The sequence below is a fragment of the Atractosteus spatula genome, chromosome 11 (assembly GCF_055471065.1).
Source record: "Atractosteus spatula isolate fAtrSpa1 chromosome 11, fAtrSpa1.hap1, whole genome shotgun sequence".
Classification (NCBI taxonomy): domain Eukaryota; kingdom Metazoa; phylum Chordata; class Actinopteri; order Semionotiformes; family Lepisosteidae; genus Atractosteus; species Atractosteus spatula.
Window position 1 is genome coordinate 39,294,936 of NC_142716.1, and position 23,871 is coordinate 39,318,806.

Below are 23,871 nucleotides of genomic sequence, written 5' to 3' on the forward strand. Positions count from 1 at the left end.
AATGGTTAATCAAAGAAGAATTATTAAATATGAACACTTTTAGAGCCATCAGCTATAGTAATAGTAAAGAATGATTCAACTCATAGATGCGAGTAATTTTGAAAATTCTTGAAAAATTGTTTCAAAGTATTGATTTTCATCACAGCTTCACACAGTACCCAAAATATATTATAAGTCATGTTAATGAATAATATTAAGAATACTGTATATGAATAATGGCATGATATTCTACTACAAACATTATTAAAAGTAACTTTTTATTTGCATAAATAATTGGTTTACAAGTGATTTAAAATAAATTGGGGCAGATTACACTGACCACTGTGAGATTTAAGTTTTCAATCCTTTGACACACTATTTCTTAAAATTCCAGTTAAGATAGCATTGTTCTTCTTTACAGACATAAGGCAGACTCAAAAGCAAAATAGAAAATTGAAATTCAAGAAACTGATTAAGCAACATGACCAGAGACACTCAAATTCATCTTCTGATATGTTTATTATAATTTCAAGATTATAGGCAATTAATGAAGCACCAAGTTTAAGATGAACAAACATTGTATTTTTGGACTGTTTTGGCTCACATGTGCAGTATTTGAGTCAGAATTCAGACATGATAAAAGGGATAAATAATACCAAGTTTCAGGTAAAATTCTGCTTCACAAAAATCTTTAAGTTTAAACATTGTAAGAAATATCTGTCATCGCGATCCGTTTTTCAAAGATTCCTATAAAGTATGCTTAGGCAACAATTTTAAATTTATGGGAGGACTTTGACGTTTAGAAATGCTGAACATTCCAGGGAGCACCCAATCCAGACATATTAAAATATTAGCTGTGCTCAAATGAGGACATTTTAAAAATCCTTGCTACCACTTCTAAAATATTTATTTCTTCCTGTTATTTGTATGGTTCACATCCATCTGGACCTCATTGTTGTAATGGATTATTCAAGGGAAAAGGAAAAACAAATGTCCCTGTCCAGTCTGGTCCTCTTCTGGCAACACAAACCAAATTAAATGGGAGTTACTGAGGACAGCTGTGCTATTCAACTTGGATTGTGTTGCAAGATTGTGAGATCAACACTGACAAAAGGGATTTACTGCTGATTAAATCTGAATAACTTGCAAGGCATTTCAGTAATTTAATCATCAAATCATGGGAAGAAATTCTTTTAAAATCCTTGCTCTGACTTCTAAAATATTTGTATTTTGTATTTGTATTTGTAAGGTTCATGTCAAACTGGACCCCACTGCTGTGCTGTATTATTCAAGGGGAAAGGAAAGCATGGGTTGAGAATGTGTTAAACATTTTGTGGGAAGAAATTAAATAAACTGATGTGCCTCCTAACTAATAAACAAGGACATCTATCCACCCATCCACTTCAGGGTCACGGGGGATTCAGAACCAATCTAGGCAAGCAACAGGTGTAAGGCAGGATACACCCTGGACAGGACTCCAGTCCATCATAGGTGACACAGTAAACAGACATGCACACACTCACACCAAGCGAAAACAGGTGAAATACTAATAGGTGTGAGCACAGCAGCACTGTTTCCACATATGTTTAAGCCTCCTTTTTGCTTTCTGGTGTATTCAGCCAGCCGACAGCTGATCGAAGAGAAAGTCAATTCGAGAACATGATGTCAGTGCAGATGTTCTATTTAGTTTTGTGGTTGGGGTTTTGCAAAATTTGTTGACATTACAGTAACTATTTTAAAGACCAACAGATGTAAAAAAAAACAATGTTTATCACAGAGGATTGGACATCCTTACTTTCCACCTTTCCCCATGCAGGTACAATGCACATGTTTGATGAAGTCAGAAATATGCATAATTCTGTTTTATGAAATCAATAAAGAGAGTATCCAGGTCTTAATTTTGACACTGTGCCCATCTACATAGAAAAAGATCTGGAATATTAGTATACTCTGGTACTTTCATGTGAGTGTCCACTGCACACAGTGACCATCAGAAGGACAGAGATGGAAAAGCACTTTGTGAATTTATTAAACTTACCAAAACGTTCTGAGGTTTGTATCACAGCAGGACAAGATTTTGTATTTAACATTTTAATGTCTAAACCATTGACACTTCTTATTCTGTATCAACTAGCAATCCATTTGTAATATGAAGAAAGGGCTCTGATGACAAAGGTTAAGACAGGATAATCATATTTTTTCCAGTTTTCTTTTTGTTATAATAATATACAGTACATACCCAAATTTAGACCTAAAGGTTGTGTGATTTCAAGCCTTACCACTAACCCTTCTGCCACCCACAGCGAGAATAAGGGTACAGACAGAATCCTCTGAGCCACCTGCCTTCACTGTAGACCATGCAGCCCAGTACGAGATGATCAATGCTTATATGGCTCATTCCTCCATATAAGATCAAAATAATCCCTCAAGCTCAATGGTGATATCAAATGTATTCAAATACAGCTGTCGTGAAAGCTATGGTTAAGTTCTTTGCTGCTGAAGACATCTATGCAATGCTAAGCATGGTGTCTGCTTCTGTCTGCACTTGAACTGAGTGGCAGAATGGGTCTAACAAAACTACTAGTACAGGGAAAATGTAAAGCAGAGCAAACTTAATGGCAGCTGTTTCACTGTGTTCTCTCTGTAGTGTGACAATCGATCATAGCACCAAAAGGTTATTTCTAAATCATTCACGCACGACTAAATATTTTGCAGAAATGGTAGAGAGTATGGATAGCCATACACAAAATATTCATGAATTAGTTGTTAAAATTTTCCATTGGATTTTCACTTTTAAAGAACACTCTAAAACGGCAGCCATTAAGTCAAGTTTCAGAAAGGAAAAGATATGAGGAAGGCAGCTTGAGCACATTGTTGCTACAGCTGTCAAGATGCAACAAGCAGTTTAAAACTACCTAAAACATTTAAAACAAAGGTCTAGTAAATAGAAAGAACGTCTACTGCTCTACTTTTTTGGAACATTATTTAAAACAAAAACAAAACAAAACACAAAATAGGTTTGCTTCCCTAAAACTGCTTAACAAAAAAGGCCCAAATATTACACCTCAGGCAGAAGGCTGTCCAGTGTAGAGGAGTCAGCTGGTTCATGCAAGACCACAAAGCCTTCTGGCTCCTCACTCCCTTTTAACCTTCAGTTCACTTCCAGTAAAAATGCACTAGAATTTCCCTTAAATGAATTTCACTAGAACGTCAAACTAAATTAAATAATGCACTGGATTATGGGATCATTAGCCGTAAAATATTTTCAAGAATTGATGCAAGTGTCTGGAAATTTCTTTCAATTAACCAAAGCATGAAATGAGGGTTCCACTGCACTAATTTGGATCTGGCAACCCTGACGCACCTGTTCTAATCTACATTTTATTTCCTTTCATCGACCCTCAAGTGTTTAAGCAATCCTCAGCACCAGGATCATTGGAACAATTAAGGGTAAATTAAAGGGATGAAACACAAGCTAGGTCAAAGCCCTGTAGCAGAACACAATGGAAGTGCCAAGATCTCCCACACCAGTCTCAGAGAACGTGTGTGTGTGTGTGTGTGTGTGTGTGTGTGTGTGTGTGTGAGTGATTTTCTAAGCCCCGTGCACTGCTGCCGGGACAAATCATATTAATATATATGAATATAAAAATGTATAAATGGGGGCATAATTGGCGAGTGTGAATTAAAGAAAGAAGAATCCAAATTAAATTCCCTCATATCTGGATGGAGAAGCTGCGCGGCTGTGTCAAGAAAGTCGGAGATTTACTGATCAGGGAGAGAGGGCCAGGCTACCACTTGTAGTCCGGCGAGCTGGCCGCCTGGTTCTCTGGCCTGTATTGCGTGTGAAGGACCTGGCGAGCCCTGGGGGAGTCAGCTCCCTCTAGCCAGTCCTGGTAGAGCCTGTGCACCTGGGGGCTAGTCTCTGGTAACCTCATTGGCAGGCTGGTGTACACCTCCTCCATCTGCTGCAGCAATGCCCGGTCCGGCTTCCCGCTTTCCAGCTGCGCCTGGCCTTTCCCATTCAGACAGCCTGGCAGACCAAGATACGCAGAACGTTAACTGCAGCTCCACTAACGTAACCCAAGACAAGCATGACTGCTTATGGAACAGATTAAGGTTTATTCCATGCTGAAAGGAAAAGAAAACAGACAACTTTTTGGCAGTGGAGCCTTCTTCAGGTGTGTGAATGCTTCCTCAGGTTTGACTGGTTATAAACATCAAACCAGGGAGCATCTGCATTTCACTTTAATATTCTTCTATACAAGTCCCTTTCACTTCTGTTGAGATTAATACTATCTCTGAACCTGCAAATACTGCAGCAAAAGTGCAGAGTGTGCAGCAAAAATTTGCATTTTCTCTCCTAAGTGCAGACACAAAATGAAGAGGCAAACATAATATTCTGCAATGGACTGATTATTTTCTATTGCATACATATTTCTATGTAAGGGAGTTATACAGTACATCTATAAAATATGTTGGCCTTATTGATACATATGACTTGACAGCACATGGTGTTACAAAAGTGTCTGCTGTCTCAGTCAGTTTGGAAGGCCTCTAACCAAAAGAGAAAGCCTGCTGTCACTGAGTAATAGAAATAGTTTAACCTATAAGAGAAGCCAAATGTACCTTCTCTTTTGAACTTCTGAGGTTACTCTGTTACTGTTGAACTACAGGGAGGTTAATGGTACATATTCCTAGTGTGTACCTTACATTTTAGCCATTTTCGATATTTCTATGAAAACTGATGATTCAACAAATAACCTGCTCCTTCAAACGTCAGCTTGATAATCCATAGCAGTTATTATTCAAATAGAAACTGTGCACCTTTATCTTATGACCACATCCAACTTACTTAAAGATGGAAATTTAAAAATACTGAGTTAAACCTAAAGTTAAATAAAATGATGTTATAAACCTAAGAATTTACAAATTAATCACAGTAATCTTGTAAGAATAACAGCTGAGACAATGGAAGACTGTGGACCAGACCTGTGAAAACCCATACTCTTTGAAACCTTAGGTTTGAATGACTTGCCTCCTGGACAGGAAAGCACCTCCACCAACTGGTAAGGGAACTTTCCCTTCTTGAGCTTTTGAATCATGTTCTGTATATTTCTGAAGCCATACACAGCAGCAAACTGTAAGAGTGTTTCTCCATCCTTCTCCAGTGTCACCTCCTGGAAGTCCCGGTTCCTGAGAGGCAAGAGAGAAGCAGAGCATGAGGAATTCATTCACACATTTTAGAAAGACTGTTCAATGTTCTGTTGTGTTACTGTTGTACAGATTATTGTGTAAAAGTTCAAATTAATATACAGAGTACCTGCAATGGTAAGGCTTATTTATCTATGTCAGACTTCCCTCACTTTCATAAATAAAAACAACAAAACCCTGATATACATTCACAGTTTAACCTGAATTCAACACACATTTTTTGTTTTAAAGGCTTTTAATTTTGGGAACTAAATAATTTATATTCCAAAAAAAATAGTTCACTTTCATTGCTGCATACAATATGCTTAAAAAATAATTTTTAATGCTTATATACAATAGGCAAACAAGTCTCTTCTAGTTGATCTGAAGATATTTTTTAGTTTAGTTTAGTTTTTAGATAGTTTTTAGAAGGTATGTATGTAACCCACTTAATAAATCGCAACCAGAGAACGACAGTTTGTAAAAACCATTTGATGATGAGTGTCACATACAGATTTGGTAAATGTAGCCAACAACTTTATCCCTTAGTACAGGGAGTCTTTATACGGTGAGCATTTCAGAAGACCCCAGCAGACGCAGACTGAGCGTCCCTAAGCACTCACTTCAGAGTCTTATAAACTATTTCCTCGACATCCAGTCCAAAGAGCTCTTTGGCTGCATATTTGAAGATGTGTTCCAGAAATCCCTCTGCTCCCCTCCCTTCATGCCGAACAATATCAACTTCCTCTGTCTCCCCAAACCTGGAAACAAAGAGCAGATTTCATCACACACTAAAATCTTATCTTGATTTATAAACTAATTTCGGATTACTTTCTTCCTCACTTGGCTCTGAATAGCACAAAAGGGTGTTTGCCAATCCTCTTTATATAAAAGAAAGGTGACAGGGCAGGATCTGTGCAGAGTTCACCCTCAGCAGAAACTTTCTGGTTTCTATCAACTTCTTAAATACCAGGGCTCAAATAGTTGAGCTATGGAACACTGGGGGAGACCACAATACATTTTAGAAAGCCTGGATTAATTACCCTTTCCCATTCACCACTTCATTTACACCACTTAAATTAACTTCAAGCAAAATGAAGAACAATTACACCGATCTCTGCTATTACCTGAGTTTCTAAAACGCGAACTGGCTCATACGCGAATGGTAAATAGGGGACAGTTGTCTGTATAATACGAAACTCGTGTTGGTTTATATGCGATTTCATCCCCGACACGTTTACGTTTTGCATGGTGGAGTAACACAACCGAACGCATCGATCCGCGGAGGAATACACATGATGCTCAGCTGTCCCACTTGCTTTGTTTTGGAAGTGCCAATTGGGAGTTGCTCCTCAATTCTCATGCTATTTTTACTACATCTTCTGCATTGCTGTAAACATGAGTGGACAAGGTGACACGAATGTGTCTAAGAGGCGTGCTGGTGATAAAATTTCAGGTGGTGAACTTTTTTTCAAAGTAAAGTCCTACATTTACTGTAGTATTTCATTATTGTAGCGCCCTCACCTGGTGTCTTGGCAGAAGCACACCTGGATAATTAGTACCACTGTCGGGTACTGTCAGGAGATGGTCTTAGGGCCCGAAGGCTGACCGCTAGCTAACCTTAGCTATGGACTGTAAATAGTGTTTTTTTAGGCAATTGTACTTGGTTGGTTGACGTTTACCCCTGTTTTCTTCCCGAGACCCATATCCAACCTAACTTGTGTACATGTTCCCTTTGCTGCCCTTGTGTGTTTAAGTTTTGTTCGAGGGGTTTACAGTCTTTGTTTCCTGGTAACAGGCTAATGGAGGCCTGTAATAAAGAATGCCTGTGCTATCTTAATGTCTCCTTGCCCACATGAATCGTTCCATAAATACTACACTATAAATTTAATGTGTTTAAACTGTGTAAACATTTTTTTAATAGGATAACTAACAAATGTGGTCAAGCTTTGGTTAGGCATTCGGTTAAGTTTTGAGTGGTCTGCCCCTAACCCTATTTTTCCCATAAGCCCTGTTATTTTTATTGCGTGATTTTGCATAACGTGCGGTTTTACAGGAATGCATCTATTGCGCTAAAGCAGAGATGCCTGTACGTTGTTTTTATTTAGGGTTTTCTTTTGTTGTGCTGCTGCACAGAAAAGTTGGGGAAAATGACAATTCTTTGGTAACTTAGTGATATATAACACTGCAGGTCTGATTTGTCTGCTTTCTAGTTGTGATCAAAATGTAGTGAATTTAAATAAAGTCTTAACATTCTGCAGCATTTGTAGTTATATAATTAGCAAAATACTGTATGTTGAAATAAAATATAAATGTATTTAAAACACTTGTTATTGAGTGCATAAATTAATTTCAATGTACAAGGTATACATTTAGCAATGGGTTGGTATCGGAAGGCTATTGTAGTGTCCATTGAAAAGTAAAGTTTGAAATCTTCCATTAAAGCAAATATTAATTTTTAGCATTTTAACTAAATGACAGGATGCCAGTCCACCACCAGGCACACACAGACTCAGACATTCACACACTCACACCAGGGCTAATTTTACCAGGAGCCAAGTAAATTACTATTTTGTTTTTGGCCTGTGGGAGAAAACTCGTATAAAAAACGGGAGAACATATAAATTCAATGAACACAGCACCCCAGGTCTGGAATTTAACTCAGGGCCCAAGTGCTGCAAGGCAGCAATGCTAACCACTGCACCACCATGCCACCCCTTATGCACCTACTATTATTAAAAAAAACTACTGTCAATAATGTCACCTGTATGACAAAGTTGACTTGGCTCAGGTTACTCTCCACTGGGTTCAACACATTATTCAGTATTAAAAGAATCATAGGTTTATGGGCTAGTCAAACAGTTAAACAATGAGCAATTTAACACTGAGAACAGTATTGATTTGTAACTGTTTAACCAAAAAATAATTTAACAAAAGACAAACTCAGTTTTTCATTGCATATGCTGTTTGGCATGCTACAGATGCAGCCATTCAAAGTACGCGGCACAGACACGTACCGCGGGTAATTGGCTGCGGCCTCGCGCATCGTGACGCAAAATACTGCGGTACATGATTGGTTGACCGACAGGGGCACTCGTGGTGCATTGGTCGGTCGTAGAAAGATTTAAATGTCTTTACTGTGCCCGTTTTAGTATTGAATATTTATATGGAATTTTACCACTGAAGGGAAATCTTAGTAGCTGAGCATAAAAAGAATAGGAGCATACTGTAACGTGTGTGAAGGCCATAAACGATATTAATTTTGGAACATAAACATACATTATATGGCTGGTCTCGGTACTTTAAAGAAAAAATACTGTACACACCAGTATTCCATTTCTCCCTAAACATTGTAAGCATCAAAGTCTTTAACTAATGTGATACCTGAGTCAACAAGCATACTTTTAGAATTTGATTAAAAGGGAATATAATATGGAATCGCGTATCTAAAGAAATTAATAATGATATAATTATATTCAAACAAAAAGCATACTAATAACTGTGCCATCGTACTCCTTAGTTAATACAATTGATTATTTATAAACAGTTAACATTGTTAGCAAAATATTTTGAATTATATTTTACCCTGTTTTTTCTTTGGTTTTGTATTTAACTTATTATATGATAGTCAGATTTAATGTATATTTGAACAATGAAAATATATTTTTACAAGATGCGGGGGAAAGTGCAACAACTTATTACAGTGCTAAATTTAATATTATTGATTACTAATAGTTTATGCTTACACCTAACTTTCTTAATTTGATGTATTTAAAACAGTGAACTACTGTAAGTGTAACATAACATTCAGAAATACAATCGAGAATAGTTTTGTGGTGTTTGTATAGATGAAACGTTCCTAAAATGTATAACGTAACAAAATTAAAGACGATTAAAATCTGTAATCTTTCCACTTGTATGTCATCGGAAAATACAAGAAGTTTCTGCTTTGTCTAAGGATGGTATCAAAAAGTAATCTTAGTGGTGAGAACAGTGAAGTGGGCGTACAGTCTGGGGAGGTATCTGTTTCCTTGTAAATAGTTCCCTGCTTCTGCACCCCTGGGTCTTACTCTCACTCTCTTTTCTCTCTCTCTCTCGGGTGCGCGGGCGGTGTGTTGGCTCGCGCTGTTGGCGGGCGGGGGTGCGGGAGAGCCGGGCTAGCAGGTGGTGACGGAGAAGAAAAATAAAGGCTTTCACTTCCTTTAACTCCACAAGTCTGAGTTCTTGTGTCCGTCCTATCCAAACCTGAAAGTATTACAATATGTATCTATATAGCAGGTGGTGTACAGCTTTTTAGTATAGATTACACTTTTCTAAAACGTATTTAAAAAATAAAAACGATTACAAACTAATCTTTCCACGTTTGATCCCAAAATCCCAAGAAAATTAAATCTAAACGGGGAGAAAGCTATGCTGAAAGTTTATTAAGATACTTAGAAGACAAAGATACTGTATCACTTTATGTTGCATTTGTCTGATTATGATTCAAAAAACACATATAATTAAGCATGCGTTTGCAATTTAAATCAAAACGCGATTTAAATCAATATAAATGTTTATATTGTAACGCATACTGTACAGCCTACATTTCTCTATAAAAATTTAAAAGATCGTGTGTGCAGCCTAAGAGGGGGGGTCTACTGTCAGTGACAGCTGACAGTCCTCCATACACCCATGTGAAAAATTAATAATGCCAATGTAAACGTCGTATTTACAATTTGTTGATAATAGAAATGTTAAGTTCTCTAAAGCTTTGTGATAGTTGACCCAGGCAGCAAAAGATCAGCTGCACTGGTAAGATGCGACACCAAAGATATGATTAATAACCTTTTAAATCTGAAGGGAGATCTAAAGGGATCCCCCCCCCACACACACACAATAGAAGCAGGAAGCAGAAGCAGAGACCGTTGTCAGAAGGGAAGAAGGTGACTATTCATTGTTATTAAAAATGACTTAAATTCGATCATGTTGTGATATTTAGAAATATAAAAGTCAATTAATTGCCCATAATACTGCTATTCTATTTTTATATTCTATTGTTAAAAGAAAAGTCGCAGCGCCGGCTGGATTTGAACACACAACCTGTAGGTTAGTAATCAGGCACGTAGACTTGTGGGCTACTGGGAAAGTCACATGAAGAGAGAGCCGAAACAGCCCTACACAGCCCTGTCGCAGTACGTGAATATAATCATATCGTTATTAATTTCTTTAGATACGCGATTCCATATTATATTAGCAGAAAAGCTTAAAACTACCACTTTTTTACACGTTATTTCACATGTTAGTTAAAGACTTCGATGCTTAAAATGCTTAGGGAGAAATGGAATACTGGTGTGTATTTTTTCTTTAAAGTACCGATTCCTGGAATCTGACTGGATGACACCCTTCTGAAGTGGTTCCATAATATCTGGTATAGGGAAAAGAAAGCGTAGATAAAAAAGCCTGGATTCTCATGTATCTGATACAAGTATCTTTTAATACAGTCTTTGATGTGCCCTTGAGGATCCTTGTGATATTTTGAGCTCTGGTTGAATGATAAGTGTCGCAGTTTAAATAATTTTCGTAGTTAGAAATTATGAAACGCTCTGTTAAAAGCAAGGGAGTTTTTATGTCCGTTGCAGTAAAAGAAAATGCCTGACAAAGTAGGGCTTGGACAGATTCCAAGTGCTTGTACAAATGTGCTAAAGAAATTAGCAAAAAAAGTCATTCCTTTATCGTATTGGCTAGCTAATGTCCTGTCCTCGTTAGTTAGATCAACGAAATGCTGTGGTGTTTGTCAAAGAAAAAACTAAAAGTATTTTCGTTTAAAATGACGGTTAGAAAGAATGTGGACCAGCGTAATACTTTGAGTTTACAGCTTGTCCAAAGTCATTCATTATTAATACTATTAGTAATATCTTCGGTAAAGGCTTTGATGCATAAAATATTTCTGCATAATTAAAATATTTCTGATAAAGGTAGGTTGTGTACTTTTGTCCAACTGAGCAATCTTGCTTCCATAAAATATACCAACTTTTTAATGACTGATGATTAACATGCTGTAATACACAGTTTAAATTTAAAAGCTCAAATTCTCCTCCTTGCGGTTTTACAAGGTGATTCCGGATACTTTCCGGCATGACGTCAAATGACGCGATATACCGCGTGATACTGCGTTTTCATGCGACACGCCCACCGCGGTGTACCGCGAAATACCCCACGCGTTTTGAATGGCTGCATCTGTAGTAATTTGACATAGCTAATGCTTACATTTGGGTAATAATTTAAGTAGAGACAATATACTGTTTTCAGTTTAACTAACTACTTTTCACAGAGCTGCAAGAACTTACACATGATCTAAAGGAATGGAATCCAAGCTCTCAATTGAAACCTTTTGCTCCTCCATCATGAGCATGATTTCCCCTGAAACACAAAAAAGCGCTGTTATAATATTCCGAGTACCTCAGATAGAACAGTTAGATTTCATATAGATGAATAATGAATTTCTGTATTAACCATGGGAAAGATGGCTTAATTATGTTAATTTCACAATGTTAGGCAGAACAATCATTTCAGTCTGCTTTTTATACATTTAATCAAGACAAACAGCCACAAAAAGCCATTTCACTCTATTAAGGTTCTTTAAACATGGTATACTGTACATGTACTTTGCCTGGTGAAGCAGACTTAAAGAGTGAAATACTTTCTCACACCTACTGTAAGAATTCAAATACAGCAAAACCAATTTTTAACACCTCCTGTTCAACATATGTGTGGTTATAAGACATCTGCATTACAGAACTGAATACAATGGTGTCAATGCCTCCTAAGATGTGCTCCTTTTATTATCTACTTGACTATTATGTATTTAATATATATTAACATATATACAGTACTAAAGGCATAGGCACTATAGGCATGAAACTAAACAGAAGTCTCCAGTCTCTTTTCAGTGTTTGCATAGTAAATTACAAATAATAGTTAAAAGCTTACAATATGTAAAGTCAGCCACTCAACACTTCAGCCACCACCCCTTGATCGTGTGTCTGGTGAGTATCCTGAAGTGTGTTAAGGGGTCAATCTCAGGGGAGTAGCACTGACCTGAGGTGACAACACAGTCTACATCTTGGCTTTCCAGCAGGCTGTTGTAGAACTCCTCCCGCAAAGCCTCCAACTTCTTATCAAAGCAGGGTGCCACCACCACATGGTACACTTTATCTGGGGAGAGCTTCTGAAACACAGCATCAAACACTCCCTTGTCAAGAGACAGATAAAGCCTTGAAGCCTTTTTACAGAAGAAGCAGGAGGTTTAAGTTCTGTGGCTGCAATTTAGGGTTTTCAGGATTTCCACTAAAGAAGACTCACTTCAATCCATAAGGTTCTTGTTTCCTTTAAAAACTAGTTTACCAACCCATTTGTCTCCTTAATTAGATAATGTGAACATCTTTTCTAATTCTGAGGCTACTGTTTGTAATTTTACTGGTCAAAGACACGTGGATGTTCCCACAGAAACTGAGAACTTAGAACTCCAACTTGGGTCCACTACAGTCCAGAAGCATTTCAAATAGGTTGACAGTGAAACCAGTCAGCAAAGTATTTGCTTTATAGTATTTGCAAAGTATTTGTCTTCATTATGTTCACTATGAATGTGAACTATTCACAAACTGAAAAAAAACCTTAATATCAATTGAGAAATATATTTTACGAACTGAGAATAGTCCTGTAGTTGGGGTAGCACTCAAGTAGTTTACTGAATGTTAACAATACTAGCTAGTTTAGTAAATATGTTAAAACAAAAGCTTGAAAAGTCATCCAATCACTTTTTGTGCTAATGCAAAATGCATGATGCATCTATTTTTCTCTGACGATTTATTAAATAAAATGTAAACCTAGGTTTTAGATGAAACAAACACTTGGGAAAGCTGAAGAACTTATTAATTGATTTACTGAGGACTAATGTAAAACGCATAGAAGCTAGAACACTCCCCAAATTTTAAAAATTCAACAAAAGAAGGTTTTAAGGCTAACCAGTTAATTAGCCAAGACAGACCCTTGAGTGATAATATTAACATGGGAAACAGTATCCTCAATTCTATGTGCTTTTTTTGACATGATGAATCTCCTAATGGCCAGAGTACTCTGTCATGATTAATATTTTTTGACGACGTATGCAGATACATTATATTAACAATGGTAAAAATATTTATACACTTCCTCTTTAATTAAATTAATATTTAAAACCAAATTTAACAGATTACATTAATTCACTTACAAACTTTATTGATTGCACTCATCCTTAAGGCTGAAAAAAAAGAAGCTAGCTATTATGATTGTGATGATGCTCACCTGCTGTTTGGTGAAATAGTCCTTGACCAGAGAGCCCATTATCTGCTGGGGGGATTTGGAGGTGCAGATGTGTGGGGTCACAAGGCTACCCAAAACACGCTCTGCATAGCGGATCCACCCTGGGAACAAAAGGTCACCGTCAGTCTGGTCTCAGAACACTTCACACAGCACCTCATTCATGCCGTTTCCACGAAAATCAAAGCAATGGCTTGAGCTTATTATCCCCTATAATCTGGCTGCACTGGTGTTCATTTTAATTAGAATGTCCTTTAACTCTATGACTAAGTCAGATCACATGAATCTCCTGCTAAACATTGAAAGCCCTCTTTGTATAATGTTCTGACTGCATTATTTCATTTGAAATGCTACTGTATACTGTCATGAGATTTTAGGGTTTTCCTAAGCTAACTGAGTCTTCACTCGGCTTTAAACAATCGCTCCCAGATTAATTGTGTCGGCAGGTTATCAAATGGGACACATACTTACAAGTTTAATGTTTCCATGGATCTTACAACTAAATAGATAAGTTATTACAGACAGTATAATGATTAGCATCGTTATTACCAATACTAGTCATAATACTTTATTTTATAATGTATCGCAGCTTTGCAGAAGCAACAATTCTAGTATATGTTTTGACAAGACTACTGATTATTTGAGCAATACAACTTCAAGGCACAACACATTTCAAAGCACAGAGATCAACTGCATGTTAGAAACTGATATTTATAGTTATATTTATATTATTACTATGGGACATTGACTCCTCCATCAGTATTCTTTCTTAAAATAATTTAGATGACTGAAGAAGTTCTACACATAAATGCGTGCAGCCTATGATCCACAACACTCTGTATCCAGAAAATTTTATCCTATACAACATTAAAGACTTAAACACTGTGTAAAATGTTCTTTATATTTAGAATATATTTTTTATAACTGTACTGTAAAATAATTTTACAAATAAAGTTGTAAATCTTGTACAAAGCTTAATTTGTACTGCTTTACTGTATGTACTTGTATTACATACAAATGAACAAATGTGTACAAAGCACAGTTTTAGAAAGAAGGAAGAGAAGATAAAAATCAGTACCAAGTTCACAAGTGGTTTAAAAGCTGGGACTTTACATAGCTAAATTTATAAGCAGTAATCAGGATATATCTCCACAGAATACTTACTTGTGATCTGGTACTCTTTCATATTACATACCTACCATTCCAATATCCCACCAAGAGAGACTTTCCCTTCTCTCACTCTGTGAGTGAGGTAAAAAAGGAGTCATGAGCTGCCGTGTATGGGAGGACGGGACAGAGGGACTCTCACCTGGGCAGGCAGAGGTGAACATAGGCAGAGCCTGCTGGTCTTGGTTCCTCCTCCGGTACCGCTGGACAAACTCCCTCTGGCTCTCCAAGAGGCTGAAGTCAGCAGCCAGGGTGGCATCAAACACATGGTGCACCCCTGGCAGAGAACACAGGCTTTGACTGAAGATGCACAAGCACCTCTGGGTAACACTTTAGTGTGAGTCTGTGTGACATTAATCTTTAAAAAACTCTATCAACATGCCGGATAAGCTACAAGAACAATGACATGGAATATCCCGTGCTGTAGGTAAAGAAAGAAAAAATTAACTAAAACAAAGTTAATCTATACGAATTCAGTTTATGGGTGTAGGTAGTAAACAAAAAGTCACTGGACTGCATTTTCCTGCCCTGTCAGAAAAACAGGCCAATATTCCTCATATTCTTAGATAGGACAGGCAAGTGCAGTTAGAATATTACTTAGATGTACCTTGACTCTTCAAAAATCCACAAAGCTTCCTGGTGGAATCAGGAATGCCGAGGTTGAATTTGGCAGCAAAGAAAGGCAGAGACTGAGGGCAAAGGGAGACCACCAGCACTTTGTGTTTTGAGGTATCACATTTCTGTAGGAAAAACAAATAAAAAAATATTAAATTAATGGTTCACTGATGCAAAAGCTTATACAGCACCTGTATTTCTATCCTATATTTCTTCATAAGTAATAATGAACATTTTCTACTAACAACAAATGTATGCTAGTCACAGCAGAAAAGTGTCGACAACAGAATGGACATGAAATCTGGATTTCAACATGGTTTCAGAGTTGCCTTTAGGAACACATTTAGACTGGTTATCACTCAACTTTGGTCCCTAACTATGAGATCCTGCATTTTTCATTTAGATGTTCACAATCAGAGAAAGTAGAAAATCCATGTACATGTATATAGCTAGTTGTTGGAGTACTATGCTATTCAACGCTTTGCTCATGAGTAGCAGGTCAATTGTCAGCCATATACTGTAGGATGCTCCTATAAAATCAGTGACACAGGAGAGAGGTGTGCATGTTTTGGGGCTTTTCTCCGACTATGAGCAGAGTTCTATACATTACATCTTCAGTATTCTGTAATTGATAGATTGGTAAGAAAAGACAACACTACAAATTATACAATACCTGCACCATTTTAAAAAAAACATAATAACTGCACCATGGTACAGACCTCACGCTCAACATTAAATCATATACTTTGACAAGGCAGTATATTCCACAAATTTATCCTTTCCGTGATCAAGAGAAATTCCTGCTTAATTTCAGCTTCTAAATGCCACCTTATTGATAGATATGAGGAGGCACATTTTATATTACTGCCAAGTAAAGAAAAAGTAAGAAGTATGTATGTAAGTATGTAGTAGAAGTAAAATGCGACACTCCTGGTGTGATATTAAGGCAAGTACTCACCCAGGAAAGTTCTGCACCCCCAGAATCTTGTTAATGAGTTGCAATATGTTAATCAAGTTAGGATAAGAAACTTTATTTACAGTATTAAAGTCACATTACTACATCACTTTAAGACATGTCAGTTGTATGATGAAAGCACTTCAAAAATCCACTTAATGGACAATCAACTTTCTCAAAGTGTAAAAATCTTCTTTAAGTGTTTAAAAAGGTGAAAATTCCCAAAATTGTAAATAAGTAGTGTTACAAACAAATAGCATGCCTACTACTTTTCTTCTCTTTCACATCCAGAAAAAACAGGAAATGTACTTTTGATATGTCAAAATCTTAGGAGCTGCAATTTAATACTGGGTTTGTCCTTGGAGGTTTTGTTTGTATGACATCACTCATACTTGGCAAGGAAATTCCCTTTTCCAAAACCTGTTCCACCTGAAGCTTCGGAGTTTGCATATGTCTCAACAATGGACACATCTAAAGCAAGCCTTTAGTATCTCTGTGTGCCATCAGACAATGAGCAGTCTTGCTGAAAAATATTTTATTAAGAACTGAAACCTGATGTGTTTTTCATCTTCAGTGTGCTGGACTTTAAACTTACAGGTGTCAAGATATAAGCAATAGACATCATACTACATTGTTGTTTCTTCCTGTGAATAACATGTTGTATTACTTACTTCACATAACCTGGAGTATAACACCCTGAATGTATTAACTGAACAAAAGGTTAACTAAAATCCTTGAGGCCCTACGTCAACATACTGTATATATTAATAGACAGCAAAGAGGAATGTAGTTCCTGCACTAAAATCCTAAATCTTCTTGGTTCAGAGCTGCTCCTATGCCATCCTCCTTTAAAGTGAAAAACACAATACCTTGTTAAGGCCTAGAACCCGGGAGAATTCCTTAAGGTTCTGCTGAGATATCCTGTGGCGCTCCTGTTCTGTAATGCACCGATCACAAGCCAGACAGTCACTAAGAAACACTCCCTCGCTGACTAGTTTGTGGAACTCACTCAGCTGCAAACAAAGGCAGGCACAGTGAGTAGGCAGTCTTTTTAGGAGGTAAAAAATACATTTTAACCAAAAGAGAACTTATAAAACTGATTTTCACGTTAACTTATAAAACAATGAAATGTAAGGTATAGGAGGAAGAGAGACAACTCTCCTAGCAAATACAGTACATATGCCATAAAGACACAGTGGAGTGTGAGATGAAAGGATCCTGCCTGGACTGCAATCCAGGGATACTTCTTTCTTCTACAGTATATACTGTACTATTATATACACTATATACTATTTATTTATTTTCTTTATACTTCTTTACTTCTATAAGTCTTTAAAACATTTATACAATAAGTTCACAATTCTATTCAAATTATCTTTTGTTGTTCGTAGAAATCCTTTTATATTTAAAACTACTGCATGTTACATCATGGATAGAAGCAGAGCTGTGAATAATACGGTATTTCCATTAGAATAAGATGACATTAGGACTAAAAGAAATCAATACATCAGTTAGCTGTTTCACAAAAGCTCACTATCACCAAGTACAATAAGTATCCCATTTGCTTCACACAACCTGCTATCAAAGCCCATGATCACAAAGCATAATGCTAAAATATCAGCCTCAGGGTGCTCAAGTAAAAAGGCATGGGTTAAACCACTTAGACTTTAGGAACTTTTGCTTTCTCCTCCCAAACCCCAGACTCTTAAAAGATCCCTACCATAACTAATTAGTGGGACATTAAAAAGAAAGTCAGCTGCTTGCTAGTGATCTCACACACGTCACAAACTTTGACTTACGTAATGATTTTCGTCTGAGGCCTGGCTTTTAGCTTTTCACCCTCTTATCATCCTCCTCAAGTAATATTCACACTATGAGAATCTGAGACTAAGCACTAAATAGACAAGCTTTTGAAAGGCAGTTTCTGCTGGAAAAAAAGCATCAATGTAATTTTGTTCTCTGTTCTATTTAGTTCTCTTCTTGAACATTTAAAATTAAGAAAAAAACAGCTTCACAAAAAAGGTCCCTTTAAGCATTACCTCCCCATTTTCTTCTGTCTTCCCCACAGAGTTGCTTGATGAACTTTGGTATTCACCACCTGGCTGTTTCTTGCTGCATTCCTGTACAATATTTAACAAACAAAATCATTAGCCACTTAGGTTTTCCCCTTTTTATCCTCTTTTTTGAAAATATGACAAGAGCACTGCACAACAGCACACCAGGCATTTGGATGTCAAATGACCTTCACAAGAGGTTTTATTTTCATAAAATTATATGCAAAATACTGTGGAATGTAGCAAGGAAATTTTTAATTTCTTATGTTTTTAAAGGTAGAAAAGCAAGGTAGGATAAAGAAAAACCTCACACTGATACAAAGGTTGCACTGACACGATCTAAAACATCACAAATCAAAGTATTCTCCAAAATACTGACAGCAGTAGACTATCCAACAAAAAAGATTATCAGAGTGTCTAGGTTGGATGTCATTGGGTCCTTCAGTGTTGCAGTTCTGCGATTCCTACATTTTATTCAATCCTTTGGTACACTATCAACTTCAACTATTTTATACTAAAATACTGTATATACCTTCACATTTTGAAATGTCCATTGCTACAGTACTTTTCAATGTTTGTGTATTATTGAAACTGCAGTTTTGCTATTTGTGATTTAAATGTACTATTAATATGGGAGACACAGCGGCGCAGTGGTAAGCATCGCTGTCTTGCACTCTTGAGGCCTGGGTTCAAGTTTGTACGTTCTCCCTCTTTTCGTCTTAATTGGCTCCTGGGAAAAATTTTCTCTGGTGTGAGTGTGTGGGTCTCGGTCTGCCTTGTGATGTACTGGCATACTGTCCAGCATGTACCCTGCTTTGCATCCATTGCTTGCCAGGATTGGCTTAGGCTCCCCTGTTACCCTGGATTGGACGAAGCAGTTAGAAAATGTATGGATGGATATTCTGTCAATGTGGTGGTTTCTTCAATTGGACATATATTGTTGTGAAATGTGATGTTAAAAATGTGAACATTTTTGTTAAGATACTGATGAACCACATGTTTTCACATACACACTCAAAATAAACACAAATTTGGTCAATTTAAACTGATGCTGTGTCTCATTTGTTCTTTAAAAGAAAATTAAAATCCAAGAACCATGTAAGCAAAAATGTATGAGATTTACTTTGCTGCATTACCCTATTTATGCAAGATGAGAAAATGACAAGTAATAGGTTAATTCCATGCTGAAAGAAGAAAGAAAACAACGTTTCGGCTGTGGAGCCTTCTTCGGGTGTAAGCACAATTGTTTTCTTTAAAAAAAAATCCTTCTTCCACAAGCTATGACTTCACAGAATTCCCATAAATATGTTATTCAGTGTAGAACCCAAAGGAATACACGTTTCTACATGTTTATGAGTTACAGGGTAAGGCATTTACTGGGTATTCTTAATCCAAAATTACAGAAAAATCAACAAAGTCATATTTATCCTCTATAAACAATCATTAGAAACCTCAAAAGAAAAATATTGAGGTTACTAAATCCAACACAAGATGCAATTTTAATGCTTTCACAGAAATAAGTGAACTGAAGAAGAATTTGAAGTCGTAATGGAAGGTTAGTAAATTATTAATCAAAAGGGTGAAAAATATGTCAATAGCAGAAAAAAGTGAAAACAATTTTTGGCAGACAACAGAATCAAAAATGGAGGAGAGGATGACAAACTTTTTTTTGGAGGTGAAGATCAAAACATGCCACAGGACTGAAACATTCATGTATTTTGCATTTGTGTTTATAACTTTATAACAAAGTAACCACATATGTTTTGTGTTGAAAAACATCACATAACGAAACTTTGGAAGGTGAAGGCAGCTACTTCCCCTGCCTTCCCTAAATGGCGTACCCGGGCATTATAAAAAAGTCACAATCTTCAAATGAAGCACCACCACAGAAACAAAAGGATATTGAAAAATGCAAAACTAATAACATCACTTAGAGCAGGAAGTATTTTTTTATTATCTACACAGCAAACACTAACATCATCCATGATATTCAGTTTTGAACTCCTGCTCACTGAAGCATTACAGGCACTGACGAATCACAGGCTAGTCAGATGTAGATTTAACAAATAAATCTGCAGGTGATTCGGCTAAGCCTGATCACTGACAGAACTGAGTGAATGCAATCCAGGCTACCTTATGTCTCAAACAATGTGAAAAAAAACAGGTCCTTCATCATGATTCACTGTTGAGAAAAACAACATGACAAGATAGGGGCTCTAAGCAACTGAAGGGAGGAAGGGTGAACCAAAGTGCTGTGAGGTCATATTACAAATTCTTCAAACTTATTCCTAGTTATGATTTAAATGTGTGGGGCCATAAACCCACAACAATAAGGAAATCAGAACCTGAAAGAACAGAAGCAAAACTCCCACATGTTAACGATAAAAAAACCCATTTGGAAAGACCCAGTGTTTGCATCTTGCCCTCCAAAAAAAAAGTAAAACTGTCAAACTGTTTAGAACAGGAAACAGTGGAGTTGGTTTTCATCACGAAGAGGTAATGATTTTCGTTAAATCAAAAAAAGCTGACAATCAAGAGACCAAAGCAATCTGCTAGGCAGACATGAAGTACAACCCAGTGATCAATCAACTAAAATATCAGAAACATACAGCTTGAATCCAAACTCACAACCTGATAGCTGAGGAGAGTTAAGTCATACACTTCTCAAACCCACACAAGCAAAGACCTGCTTTGTTTGGCTGGGTGTAACAGGAACTCAAATCAAGCCTAGTTCATGAAACTGACAGCTGATGGAATTTTTCAGGGATCATACATTCCATATAAAAGCTGTATACAAATATTCTGTTAATGTGTGCTATAATAAAGCATATATGTGCTTTCCAATTTTGTAGTGCTGAAATGGTGGAGAAAATATACAAAGCAATTTCTGCAAAGCTACACATACAAGTATTGAGTGTAAACAGGGGTACCCTGTTAAACAGTAAGTTAATGGAGAGGTGGTCACACAGACATTTTATGCCACTCAGTTTACAGCCTCTGTGTTAAGATAACTGAACAATACATAAAACCAATGTCATATTACAAAAGGAGAAGGTTTATCTTCCGCTAGAATGACATCAGCACTAGAGGGTTAAACGACATGCTCAGCAAAACACAGTGAAACAGTGACAGAGCTTTTGCTCAAACCTGCAACCTCCTGACAAACCTAAAACAATAGTCCACATTTACTCCACTATTTAGTTCACTATTACTCGTCAGCAGAACAAATATTTAAAAATAAATATATATATATATGTTAAAGCTTCTATTTTGTTGAAACAGCCAGGATCTTGCCTATTTTTCACATTACTTTCATATTACTACATGTAACATTATTTAGAACAACCATGTGTCCACGTTTAGAATAACTGAACTGTTTGAAAATGAATAATCAGTTAATAATAAACCTCGATCATTTATAGGTTTGGACACCCAAACAAAATGTTAACGACCCAACCACTAAGCTGACAAGCGCATAAACAGGACTAGTAGAATACAGGCCAATTTCTTACCTTCTTTGTGCAGTTCTCACACTTCATTTGTGACTATTTTCCGCCCTCCAACTCGGGTCCCCTCTCGCACCGAATATTTGTGTGCAGTATAAAGGCTAAAAGCCCGTGTTATGTCTGTTAAAAATAAAAACAACTTTCACGTGAAAATTAAAGTCCTTCACCTCTACCCTTAAATATGCAAGACGTCTCTTGTCATGTTTAACTACAGTATCATCTCAGCTTTCCTCAATACAGAACGCCTGAGTCGGACGAATGGTAAAGCGTGCCGATGTAAATGACACTCATTCTGTCCTATCGTTTGACTTGCAATAACCCTCCAATCAACAACGAGACTGGGTTATTTTCCGTCTTGCACCCTCTGCAAATAGGACAAAGACACTATTTCTGTAGCCTGTTAACACACAAAATAACTTTCACTGCGTATTGGCAAGGCCAGTTGTATACCCCAAGTTATGAATAGCTTACCTATATAGACCCTACGCTACAAATACCAATAATTATTGGACTCTCACTGCTTTAATTAAGAGATTTACTACACTCTAGTTTTCCGCAAACTACCACCTGAAAGTACCCATTTAACAAAACGCATAATAACTCGACTTTAAAAAACTTTAATCCATTCAGCGTTGACAGAATAAACACGGACATCATGCAGAAACAATGAGTAATGATAGTCCTTCACTGGATGTTTTGACATAATTGCTTTGTGTTTAATGCTTGAAAATGCCCGAAAGCTGTTCATGGGGCATAAACGTGTCTTTACAGGTAATGCCATTTCAAAACCACCAAAACATAAATTAACCCACTCACCTGCTTATATTCGCATTAAAATGTCGTTTGTCAAAATCCCTGAAACACATAATGTAGTCTGCACGAAAGACCTGGGTGGTCATACGCATGTGCCTGTGCCTTCACCAATCCAGCGTGCAAGCCAAGACGCCCTTCACAAACTGGATATTTTTGAAGCTTATCCGTGTCTTTCTATTCTCTCAGGTAAAACACTTTCGTAACAGACTCCCGACAACTGCACAGGGAGAAAAAAAAACTCCTCTGCAAAACCAACGGCGCATGTGTGCAAGTCATGGTCCAAATCGCACTGTGTACGTCACCATGCTTTTTAAAGAGACCATACCACACTGTGGGTGGCATTAATAATATGTACAGGCGCTATTGTCCTCCAATACAGTACATCTCAGACTCCGCGTGAGTAATATTAGTTACTAAAGCCGAGTTAAAGCAGCTGATCTATGATCATAGGATTTTCGTGCGGTACTTGCGGTTTCCTTTCAATCCTAGCTACAGTAGCATTATAGCACTTTGCCTTTATTGCAATAGATTGCATTTGTTATTATAGTTCTCGTATCAGAATTATTTTTCTGTCTGTACCTGCAGTTCAGTGACACGCTAAGCAAACAACTACAAAACAATAAAACTGATAGTAATAACAAAAATAACAGGCCGGCAAAGGCGTGTTAGTTACAGTAGCTCTGCAATAGTACCTCACAGTTCTTGGATCTCTAAATTGTCCTAGTCTGTTTACAGACAGCCGTTCATCCAGGAGGTGCAGTAGTCCTATCTTGAACCTTATCTCTCTAGACGAGAGACGGGTTGTCGCGTACCTTACCAGGAATAAACTGCTTTCTGAGAATGTATAGTTAAATAAAGCTTAAATTAGCCAGCTCGCAAATACTGTAAATGTGTATTATTTTGTCTATACAACAGTAGCTTATGCCCTTTTGTCTTTTTCTCTTAAATTTACAACCCAGGATACAAACAGTGGCAGCACGTTCAAACGCACAGATACAAAAATGTGTAATGATTACCGCATACTGTATGTGTAAATACAGTATACAGTATGTGTAATAAATACTGCATCCAGCATGTTAATTCTAAAAGCATGTTTTTGTCTTTTTAACTAATGTTATATATGAATGGATGCCTTATTGTATGACCATCTGCCAGGTTGTAAAGATGTTAATGATCTGGAAATACACTATGGGGAATATGGAAACAGAAGTTCATGGGGTGTAACAGAATGGAATTTGAGGGGGGCCAAATT

General features: G+C 37.0%; 1 protein-coding gene across 1 annotated transcript; it reads right to left on the reverse strand.

Moving 5' to 3' along the window:
• Positions 1–479: 479 nt before the first annotated feature.
• On the reverse strand, positions 480–22,910 carry narf (nuclear prelamin A recognition factor). The gene is made up of 12 exons (XM_088926925.1): positions 22,623–22,910; positions 21,813–21,926; positions 18,286–18,366; positions 17,116–17,259; positions 15,284–15,416; positions 14,819–14,953; positions 13,495–13,613; positions 12,250–12,379; positions 11,499–11,571; positions 5,793–5,930; positions 5,015–5,172; positions 480–4,009 (listed from the first exon to the last, which is right to left on the reverse strand). The coding sequence occupies exons 2-12, from the start codon at positions 21,837–21,839 to the stop codon at positions 3,768–3,770; spliced, it is 1,380 nt and encodes a 459-aa protein (XP_088783051.1). The 5' UTR covers positions 21,840–21,926; positions 22,623–22,910; the 3' UTR covers positions 480–3,767.
• Between the last annotated feature and the right edge of the window lie 961 nt (positions 22,911–23,871).